Source organism: Aedes albopictus, chromosome 1, assembly GCF_035046485.1.
Source record: "Aedes albopictus strain Foshan chromosome 1, AalbF5, whole genome shotgun sequence".
Classification (NCBI taxonomy): Eukaryota; Metazoa; Arthropoda; class Insecta; order Diptera; family Culicidae; genus Aedes; species Aedes albopictus.
The window spans coordinates 82,765,625-82,777,643 of NC_085136.1; the positions used below are offsets into that span (position 1 = coordinate 82,765,625).

At 45.5% G+C, this 12,019-nt stretch overlaps 1 protein-coding gene across 9 annotated transcripts in view; it reads right to left on the reverse strand.

The window, feature by feature from the left end:
- LOC115263576 (bromodomain-containing protein DDB_G0270170) overlaps positions 1–12,019 on the reverse strand; it is a 446,118-nt gene that overhangs the window by 197,837 nt on the left and 236,262 nt on the right. For all 9 annotated transcript variants that reach the window (XM_062844919.1, XM_062844916.1, XM_062844911.1 and 6 more), the window contains one exon: positions 2,824–3,282. In XM_062844919.1, coding sequence (XP_062700903.1) covers positions 2,824–3,282 — 459 coding nt within the window. The remainder of the gene's footprint in view (positions 1–2,823; positions 3,283–12,019) is intronic.

A 12,019-nucleotide genomic window follows, 5' to 3' on the forward strand; every position in this document is an offset into this window, starting at 1 on the left:
GCTAGAGGAAGAGGCAGAGGCGGCTATGCCAAGGCCAAGCCCTCGCAGGTGGAAAACACTACTTCCGCGCCTGCCTACGGGCACGATCTGAGGAAGAGCGAAACGATTGACGGGTGGTGTTTGGCTCTGTAAAAGCCGCGCTGGAGACCGTGATAAGGGCAAGCAAAAAGGCCTTCTTCGAGGTTTTTGGCAGAGTGCCAATGCGAATCCGTGGAGTGATGCCTGAAGCATCGTGATGGCCAAAACGAGAGGTGTAATAGCTCCTACAGAGAAACCTCCAGAGATGTTGGAGGGGATCATGGAGGGGCTTTTTCCGCAAAACCATGCTTGCCCCCCTTAGTTGGCGCCTATGCGTAGGTTCCGATGACCAAGAATGTTTCATACAAACTCAGGTACTTGTTACAATAACAGCGACAAAAGTTTTCTTTTTGCTTTTCTCGTTCACCTAAGTGAACTGAAAGGCTATATGTTCACTCAAAAAACGAATTTTCGATAGAACGCTCGGAGGGTCAAGTCACATATACCAATCAACTCAGTTCGACGAATTGAGAGGATGTCTGTGTGTATGTATGTGTGTGTGTATGTATGTTTGTGTACAAAAAAGTTCACTCACTTTTAAGGCACTTTCCATTGACCGATTTTTTGGATTATAGCTCGAATCGAACCGGATTTTTACCGCATTGTTTACTATTAAGAATGGTTCAGATTAGTCGAGGCGTTCTAAAGTTATGGTCATTTCAGTGATCCGGACCAGCACCGGTAGAACTGGCCACATATAAAACTGAACCAAGCCCCATCATGCGATACATCAAACTGCGGCGATTTTTGTAACCTTTAGCATGGTTGACAAATTTTGTGCGGAAATCAACACTGAAGACCGAAAATTCTACGAGATCGGCCTAAAATTCAAGATGGCGGACTAATATCCAAAATGGTGACTCCAAATTCAAGATGGCGGCTGTTTAATGGAGTTTTAGGCCCTAAAACCATGCAATTTGGGTATATTTTGTATGGGGAAAATGTCTGGAGTCCAAAAATGGCGAACTGAATATCCAATATGGCGGTCTAAAATCTAAGATGGCGGCTCCAAATTCAAGATGGCGGCTGTTTAATGAAATTTTAGGCCCGAAAACCTTGCAACATGGGTATATTTGGCAGAATAAAGATGACGGAATCTAAACATGGCGACCAGAATTTCCAAGATGGCGATCTAAAATCCAAGACTGCGGCTGTTTAAAGCAGTTTTAGACCCTTAATACATGCAATATGGGTATATTTGGTATGGGAAACATGTCTGGAGTCCAAAAATGGCAACCGCAATATTCAAGATGGCAGCACAAACAGCAAGGTGGCTCTAAATCCATGCCATATGAGTTTATTTGATTCAAAATTCAAGATAGCGCATTTTTCTTAAGAGTTTGAGGCTCAAGCATCAAAGCTAGATGAACGATATTACGATATTCGTAATCACCTGTCACAATTCCACTGGATGAAAGGATTCCCACATAGTGTAAGCAAAAGAGACACCCTCAAGTCAGTCGATAGAGATGGCATGTGTGCACGCCACACCGTTCGCCATGCCATGTAAATGATCCTACTTAAGGCCCGCATCACGTGCGTACAGTCATCGAGCTGGTACCTACACAGTTAGGTGCACGATTACGAAGGTATGATGCCAGCCACTCTTCAGTTTAATTCATGCAAATGGAGTATTCTCTCAGGCACAGATTATACGTGGAACGTGAGCACTTGACTCGGAAAGACACGCTCTGAGGGGCAACGAGAAGACAACGTAAATTGATTTGCTTAATAAATTACGGGGAATTACGGTGGATGGCGGCGTGCACCATTCTGAACAACTGTCGACAGACAGATGATGGGGGGATGTATCTCTATTGAGAGGAACTTGAAATAGAGCTTTTGAGGAATTTAGATATTCAGCGAAACTAAAGCGTTTTTTTTTTGTAGCAGATGAAGTTGGCTAGGAGAAACGTTCAGTCATCTTCAAAAGTATAATTTGGTGAGTTCGTTTCATTCTAATATAGTAGTAAATCATGCAGAAACCAGATCGCCTAGACAAAGTCTTCGAACTTAAATTATTCATTTTCGATCGAAACAAGATACATTTCTATTTGATTTGAATTGATGGTATGTGAAGAGGATCAATATTTCTGAGAACTTCATCTCGTAAGTTACTTGAGTCGCAATATCACTCTCTTTTCACCAGCATGCAATAAGCTTCTCGATAGACTTTGCTGCATTGAGAACACTGCATAAAGGTACCTAAGTATGTACACTGGAAGTAAGTAAGAAACATGACGACGTTTCAGAGTACATGCATATGGATACGTTTTATGGCTAAGGAGCCACTAGAAAATGCAAATGGAAATGGATGTGGGACTATCGTTGCTACCTTTTGAAAACCTTTCAGTTTTCCACCAACCGATACAAAGCGAAAGTAACTGCTTTCAAAACACTAGGTACTTTGTCAATAACTCACTTGTCGTCACCCAACAACCATCGCAAAGCGGTTTGCTATCGAATGCAATGACCAAGCTACTAGCCCCCAACGAAATCCATTTTACTTTACAATTTGTGGTCCAGTCAAACATGAACGGTTCCGTATCCGCTTAACCTGAGAACGGCATTAGTCTCTTGCTGCAGTAAGCCTTATCCTTCCATCTAGCGCAGGGGTTCTCAGCCTGACTGGCACAGGTCAAATTTCGGCAATTTTCAGAATCAGTTCACAGACCACCACCCGAGACCCACGATTTCCCATCTGAATACCCCTGAACCATCCCGATCTGAAGCAAAACTACTCACCGTACTCGTCGTCATCGGACAGGGCCATCGCTTGCAGCCGCGAAATGGCCTGCTCCTCGAGCCGCTGCTCCTTGATGGTGGCATCCAGCTCCAGGTCCGAGTCGGTTTCGGTGCAGTTGGACTGGTTCCGGTTTACGTCGGCACCGCAGTCATCGTCGCCGCAGCTATCGTGCGGAAACAGATGCGACGGACAGCCATTTATCATCGTCGTCGTTGTAGTCGTGGCCGTGCTGCCAACAACGGCTTTGTTCTGATTTTTCACTAGGACATTGTTGTTGTTGTTGATGTTTGTGATGTGGTTGCTGTTGTTGTTGTTGTTGTAGTTGCTTTCGCTTAATTCTCCATCCACATCAATCAGATTGTCGTTAAGCTCGGCCTCACGTCGAAACGATTGAACATCGTCGGATTCCACGCTGAGCCGACCGTAAGCTCTCCGTGGTGGCCGGGAGCTGTTTTTGTCTAGAAGAGCGGATAAATGGACAGAGAAAAAAATGGCAGAGATTGACATCAGATCTATCAGAGGGGGAGCATTAAAGGTATCATCAGTCTGTGATTTGGGAAGAATAAAAGTCGGCGATAGGGTGGAGCTGGTTGGTTCTTATGAATAAATCAGTTCTTTTGAAAGTTGAAAAAAAATTTAGGAACTTTTAGTCTAATAGCTATTGTTTCTGATTCTTATGCAACAAGTCCCGGGTCCTTATCCATGACTTGTCCCTTTCCTTATACTTGCCCAAACACAAAGCAATGCTCAAACATCGAATTTTCATTAGTGCCAAATAGATGTTTACTCTTTAGTACATTCCTTGTCAAATATTTGACCCCGTATAAGGACTGTATCGTTAATTATGACTATACTTTTGAGCAGGGATGCCAGGTGAAAATGTCTTGTCATGTCTTCACAGTCCATATTATGGCTTTGGTACAACATTTATATTAAAAATCAAAATGTATGCTATGTTCTCACTGCGCTCTATATCAAGTTCTATAGCGTGGTGACATCCTATATCCGTATGGCTTCCCCACGAATACCATGGAAATTCCTTAACATGCTTCCGAAGAATTCCTGCAGCATTTGTCATAGAGATCCTGCAGAATTACCCAGGGAATTTCTCCATGATTTGACTGGAAATAACTACATAATTTAACAGAATGTACCCTCCAGAACTCACATGAAATTTACTTCAGGAGTTCTCTAAGAAGTCTTCGAGCAATAATGTATGGTACTCTAAGGATTTCTTCCGAATACTTCCCGGTTTTCCCGAAAATTCTCAAGAAGTTTCTCGGATTCATTTCCAAGAGTTCATCAAAAAATCCGTGAATTCCTTCAGAAGATCCTCGAGAATTCTTCCTGAAGTTCCTTGAAAATTCCTCCAAGAGTTCCTCGGGAATTCCTTCAGAAGTTAATCGGGGATTCCTACAGGAGGTCATTGGAAATTCATTCGGCAGTTCCTCAGGAACTTCTCTAGGAATGTTTCGGGAATTCCTCCAGGAGTTCTGCGAGAATTCTTTCAGGCGTTTTACAGGAACTTCTCCAGGACAATTTGGGGTATCCCTCCAAAAGTTCCTCAGTCATCCCTCCAGGAGTTCTTCGGAAATGTCTTCATGAGTTTTGTGAGAATTCCTCCAGGAGATCCTCGCGAAATCCTCGTGGAGTTCCTCGGGAATTCCTCTAGGAGATCATTGGGAATTCCTCCAAGAGATCATCGGAAATTGGTGGCCGATCGACGAAAGAATGTGCAGGTTGAGTATCAAGGGCCGATTCTTCAACTTCAGCATAATAAACGTGCACAGCCCACACTCCGGAAGTACTGATGATGACAAGGACGCATTTTACGCGCAGCTCGAACGCGAGTACGACCGCTGCCCAAGCCATGACGTCAAGATCATCATAGGAGATTTGAACGCTCAGGTAGGCCAGGAGGAGGAATTCAGACTGGCGATTGGCAAGTTTAGCGCCCACCAGCAAACGAACGAAAACGGCCTACGACTCATTGATTTCGCCGCCTCCAAAAATATGGCCATACGTAGCACCTTTTTCCAACACAGCCTCCCTTATCGTTACACCTGGAGATCACCACAGCAGACGGAATCTCAAATCGACCACGTTCTGATTGACGGACGGCACTTCTCCGAAATTATCGACGTCAGGACCTATCGTGGCGCCAACATCGACTCCGACCACTATCTGGTGATGGTCAAACTGCGCCCAAAACTCTCCGTCATCAACAATGTACGGTACCGGCGACCGCCACGGTACAACCAAGAGCGACTGAAGCAACCGGATGTCGCCTCAGCATACGCGCAGAATCTCGAAGCCGCGTTGCCAGACGAGGGCGAGCTCGATGAGGCCCCTCTAGAGGACTGCTGTAGTACAGTGAAAGCAGCCATCAACGACGCAGCCGAGAGCACCATCGGGTACGTGGAACGGAATCGACGGAACGAATGGTTCGACGAAGAGTGCAGAACGGTTTTGGAGGAGAAGAACGCAGCGAGGGCGGTAATGCTGCAGCAAGGGACTCGACAGAACGTGGAACGTTACAAACAGAAGCGGAAACAGCAGACCCGCATCTTTCGGCAGAAAAAGCGCCGCCTGGAAGAAGCGGAGTGTGAAGAAATGGAACTGCTGTGCCGTTCCCAAGAAACACGGAAGTTCTATCAGAAGCTCAACGCATCCCGCAACGGCTTCGTGTCGCGAGCCGAAATATGCAGGGATAAAGACGGAGGCCTCTTGACGGACGGACGTGAGGTGATCGAAAGGTGGAAGCAGCACTTCGATCAGCACCTGAACGGCGTGGAGAACGTAGGCACGGGAGCCCACGGCAACGGAAGGAACGACGACGCCAGTGCAGCGGAGGACGGAAATGAACCAACTCCCACGCTGAGGGAAGTTAAGGATGCCATTCACCAGCTCAAAACCAACAAAGCAGCTGGTAAGGATGGTATCGCAGCTGAACTCATCAAGATGGGCCCAGAAAAGTTGGCCACCTGTCTGCATCGGCTGATAGTCAGGATCTGGGAAACCGAACAGCTGCCGGAGGAGTGGAAGGAAGGGGTAATCTGCCCCATTCACAAGAAAGGCGACCATTTGGAATGTGAGAACTTCAGGGCGATCACTATTTTGAATGCTGCCTACAAAGTGCTATCCCAGATCATCTTTCGTCGTCTGTCACCTAAAACAAATGAGTTCGTGGGAAGTTATCAAGCCGGCTTCATCGACGGCCGGTCGACAACGGACCAGATCTTTACCGTAAGGCAAATCCTCCAGAAATGCCGTGAATACCAGGTCCCAACGCACCACCTGTTCATCGACTTCAAAGCGGCATACGATAGTATCGACCGCGCAGAGCTATGGAGAATCATGGACGAAAACGGCTTTCCTGGGAAGCTGACTAGACTGATTAAAGCAACGATGGACGGTGTGCAAAACTGCGTAAGGGTTTCGGGTGAACTATCCAGTTCATTCGTATCTCGCCGGGGACTGCGACAAGGTGACGGACTCTCATGTCTACTCTTCAACATCGCGCTGGAAGGTGTGATGCGACGAGCCGGGCTCAACAGCCGGGGTACGATTTTCACAAAATCCGGTCAATTTGTGTGCTTTGCGGACGACATGGACATTATCGCTAGAACATTTGGAACGGTGGCAGAACTGTACACCCGCCTGAAACGCGAAGCAGCAAAGGTCGGACTGGTGGTGAATGCCTCAAAAACAAAGTACATGCTGGTAGGCGGAACCGAACACGACCGGATCCGTCTGGGTAGTAATGTTACGATAGACGGGGATACTTTCGAGGTGGTGGAGGAATTCGTCTACCTCGGATCCTTACTGACGGCTGACAACAACGTGAGCCGTGAAATTCGGAGGCGCATCATCAGCGGAAGTCGGGCCTACTACGGGCTCCAGAAAAAAATGCGGTCGAAAAAGATTCACCCACGCACCAAATGCACCATGTACAAAACGCTAATAAGACCGGTGATCCTCTACGGGCACGAGACATGGACCATGCTCGAGGAGGACCTACAAGCACTCGGAGTTTTCGAGCGACGCGTGCTAAGAACGATCTTCGGCGGCGTGCAGGAGAACGGTGTGTGGCGGAGAAGGATGAACCACGAGCTCGCTGCACTTTACGGCGAACCCAGCATCCAGAAGGTGGCCAAAGCCGGAAGGATACGGTGGGCAGGGCATGTTGCAAGAATGCCGGACAACAACCCTGCAAAGCTGGTGTTTGCAACGGATCCGGTAGGCACAAGAAGGCGTGGAGCGCAGAGAGCACGATGGGCGGACCAGGTGGAGCGTGACTTGGCGAGCATTGGGCGCGACCGAGGATGGAGAGCGGCAGCCACAAACCGAGTATTGTGGCGTACTATTGTTGATTATGTCTTGTCTTAATGATGTTGAACAAATAAATGTATGTATGTATCATCGGAAATTCCTTCATCAGTTCTGCAGGAGTTCCTGCAGGAGTTTCCAGGCAATTTATACGGATGTTCCCGAGAGTTTATCTTGGAGCTCCTAGGAAATTTCTAAGCGAGTCCCACTCGATGAGGAATATCCATCCAGAATTTCCATAAAATTTACTTCAGAAGGTCACCAGGAACTCCTTCAGCAATAATGCATGGTTCTTTCCAGGTTGGTTTTCCCTAGCATTTTTCATGATTTTACCCGTAAATTCCTAGAGAAGTTCCTCGTATTTATTTCCAAGATTTCCACAAAGGAATCCAATAGTTCTTACAGGAGTTCCACAGGTATTCCTCCGGGAATTTCTCGCAAATTCCTGTGACATCCTAGGAAATACTTCCAGAAGATCCTCGAGATGTCGTCCTGGAGTTCGTCAGAAATTCCTCCAGGAGTTTTCGAGAATTCTTCCAGGAGTTGCTTGGGTATTCCTCCAGAAGGTTCAGGAGGGAATTCCTTCAGGAGTTGAGAATTTCTCCTGGAAATCGTCGGGAATTTCTCCAAATGTTCCTCGGAAATTTCTCTGGAACTCCACCAGGAGTTCCTCTGGTAAAGATTAGTGGTTCCCAAGCTGAGGTAACGGTGCATTTGGCGTATGGTATTCATAAATCATGTAGACCAAATTTAGGCCATTCAAATTCCCCTCAGCTCTCTGCAACGCTCCTGACTCTTTCTGGGATCCCCCTGGGACCACCAGCAACTTCCCCGAACCCCTATTATAATCCTTCTGAAATCCCATAAGAACCCCAGAAACTCCCGAAAACCCCTTGAAACGCCCCCGAGACCGTTGGAGACCCTGTTGCAACCCCCTGAGAACCTCTTAAACACCCCTTAGACCGCCTGAAACGATCCTGCGACCCCTGGAACTTGACTTAAGCCCCCCTGAGACCTTCCCCCCCAAACGCCACTGAGGGCTCTTGGGACCCCCTAAGAACTCCTGAAACCACCTGAAACATCCTGAAAGTCCTAGTTTATGAGAATTTCGCGTGTGACCATGAATTGGAAACAATTGATCTTTGAAATGCATCTGTATTAAAGATACTGCTCCTTGCGATAAGAAATCGGAAAAACATTTGCACTACTTTTCAACACTTCCGGTGTTTCAGAAACTCCCGTGGCCGGTGACATAGGATTAGAAAACAACGCTCTAAATTCAAGTAAATTGACCTAAATGTACAGAATCCGAAAAACATTTCGATTTTGTCGTCACACTTGCGGTTTTTAAGATGTACACGTGGCCCGTGACCATAGATTGGAAACCACCAATGTTTTCATCATATGAGAGATCATATGAGAGATACTGATCCTTGAGATGATAAGTTCGAAAAACATTTGCATTTCTTTCTAGCACTTTCGGTTCTTGAGAAATTCTTTTGACCCGTGACCGAAAATTGGGAACCACTGAATTTTGCAATACAAGTACATTGTGATAAGCACTCCCTCAAGTGCAGAATCCGAAAAACCTTTTCACTTCATCCTTACACCTTTGGTTCTTGAAAAATTCGCTTGGCGCCTGACCGCAGGTTGGGAACCACTGAACTTAGCAAAACTGCTAAATTATTGATTGTAACTAAATAACTTAAACCCTTTTCACAGAGATTTCCGGCTAATCATTGGCTGTAAGACAAAATTGACGCAATCCTCCAACGGAAAGCGTCCTGGCCACGTCCTTGCGGCAATTGAAGGTTGGGAAAAGAAGATTGGTTGAACATCTAGGAAAAGTATGTAGAGACTTCTACGTCCTCTCTAGGTCAAGGTGTCACGGGAATTTGGGCGTTGTTAGTGAAAGGGTTAAGCTCAAATAATAACTTTGGTTAACGTTTAGGCACCAAAACGATTCAAGAACAAACTCATTAAAACCTACGAGTTCCAGAACTTCCGAAACGAAATTGTTGACTTCCCGTCTCCCGAGCATCTATATCACCAAAAACTACACGGAAATCAGGCGAAAATGAAGACGAAATTTCGGTACCCTGATGAGAATAAGACAAACTCTTAGGTGCCGGCCAGAGTGGACGCGTCACGCGGTGTGGCGCGGAAATTTGCACGGAAAGGAATAACAATCAATAATAAGGAGCTGTCAAATCGTATGAGAAATTCGCGTCGCATCGCTTGACGCGTTTACTCTGGCCGTATCCTTACAACACGAATTCTCATAAAAAAGCCCAAAAAGCAAGTTTCATGGGGCTTCAGGGATGTTACGGGGGGTTGTTTCAGGGGATTTCAGGAGCCATTGAAGAGTGTTCCGTCAGGTTTCGTTGGCGTTTAAGTGGGAAAACGGGAAAGTTTAGTGGGATCAGGGGCATTTCAATATGTAGGTTTAGGGAGCTTCAGGGACGTTCTAAGGGGTTTTAATTCATGGGGTCGCAGGAGCCTTTAACCCTCCTTGTGCATTTAGGCCATTTTTGACCTGTTCTCAACGTGATGCGTTAGGAAGGTTAAACGGCGTTTCAAGGGGTTTCTGGAGCGTTTCAGGGTATTTCAGAATAATTTGAGAGTATCAGGGGGTTGCAGGATCGTTTTGAGGGCGTTTCTAGAAATTCAAGGAGCGTTTGAAAGCATTTCTGGTGCGTTTCTGGGGCTTTTTGGAGCCTTTTGAAGGCGGTCCAAGTGATTTTAAAGGCATTTTAAATTAATTATTATGGTTTCTAGGGAGTGGGGTTTCAATGGGACTATGAAGGTTCCAGGGGTGTTTCCTGGCATTTCAGGTCAGGGTAGTATCAGGGTGGTTTCAAGTACACCCTTACATCTAATTTCAGGGGCTTTTCAAAAGTTTTTGTGATGCGATCTCTGGTAACCCTTTGACACTTTTGGATATGCCTCCAAAATTCCACTAAAACCCCCACGGACCCCATGTAAAGACCCTGTGATCCTTCGCAACCCACGAGAAAGCTTCCGAAACCATGTATCTTTTTTCCTTTTGCAAAACGGCAAAAGCCACCTCAAAATCTTCACCTATTTAGCTGAAAATTTGATGAGAAGTTTATTTTAGCATGAAAATTAAGATGTGAGGGTCACTAGGTGCGAAGCTTTTTCTTCCTTCTCGCTTATTCTCTTTCATTTTTCTCTTTCTCGTTTTTGTTTACAAGAGTGAGTGAGAAAAAGAAAAAGCTGCGCACGCTAGAGGTAAGGGTGACTGGCTGAGTACCAGAATAATTGTTTATTTTTTTATGAAAGGTCTTATGCACATACTGCTCCAACTTTTATATCCTCCCGAGATGTTAACAAGTTCAATCATTTTGCTGGTCTTATTTTTATGATTTTGGCCATCAAAAAACGAAGAATATGGTTTTTGACCCCTCCTCGGAACTAATGAAACCACTGTGCCCTGAGACCCTCTGGAACCACTTGGCTCTTCTTGAAATGTCTATGGGACCTCGTAGCGTATTCCCTGAGACCTCTAAATACCTCTTGAAATACTATGGGGCCCCAGAAACGCCGTTGAGAGCTCTAAAGATCCCCAAAGATCTCATAAAACGAACTTGAGAACTCCCCTGAGAACCCCATGAGACTTCTTGAAGCATCTCTTAGGCTTCTAGTACCTCTTTAAATCCCAAGCAACACGACTTGTTTCAAAGCCAGTAACAGTAACCTTAGTGCAATTTATTCACTGTCCGTATTATAGACGATAGAACACAATTGCTCCTTCTTTGAAACCTAAAAAGCGCAGATTCTGAATCGTTATGCAACTTGAATGAGAGGGAATGATAAAAAATGGAAAAAAGATTTTGTCCAGACTCGAACCATGGACACCAGGAGTATTAATTACTCACCTTACATACAAACGCTCTGTAAGAGAAATGCTGCTCAACTCACCATAAAAGCTACTGAAGTTACTTGTTACTTCATTGTACGTTAGAGAACTGTCAAAATGAGAAGACTGCGAGAAGCTTTTCGTACCACATTTGAAACATAATCTGAACAAACAAATCAGGGTTAGATGTTGCATGACTGTAACATAGCACATTTAATGCAAGCTGACTGTTTTATTACTCCGCATCCACGAATCGATGTCAAACACAAGGTATTTGGTGCTTTCTATGAAAGAAAGCCGAAACTTTACGGAATTAGGAGTTTATATGTAACTCAATTGACAAGATGGAAGCTGCGTGTGCTTTCAGTGCAACTCGTTTAGACCAAAGCATAGATATGCACATTTTGGATGATGTTGCAGGTGCTGCTTGGGAATACTACTGAGATATTCTGAAGCGTCCCTGAGACTCCTGAACCTCCTGGAAACCCCTGAGGCTTCCTGTAGCTCCCTTGACACCTTATGTTATCCAGTGAAACTCTTCGGGCCCCCTTAAAACGCCCTGAGATCTCCTGATGTCCTTCTGAGACCCCCTAAAATGACCCTTGATACTCTAGAACTCCGTTGTAAACCCTTGAAAGCTTTGAAGCGCCCCTGAGGAATTTTGAAATCCCCCTGATACTCTCTTAACCCAAGCAACACACATGTTATATAACAGTTACTGCAGCGCAAGTTTTGGTTGTGTAGAACTTTATTTTACGTAGTTCTAATACAATGTTGAAATAACGTCGAATTAACTTCTATACAATCAAAACTTGCGCTGTCGTAATTCTTATATAACATGTGTGTTGCTTGGGAAACGTCCCTAAGACTCCCGGAGCCTCCTGGAGCCCCCCTGAGACCCCTTTGAAACATTCTTGATATCTTCTTGGATTCCCCTGGAACATCCCTGCAATTTACCTTTGCTTTCACTTGTAAACTACAATCAC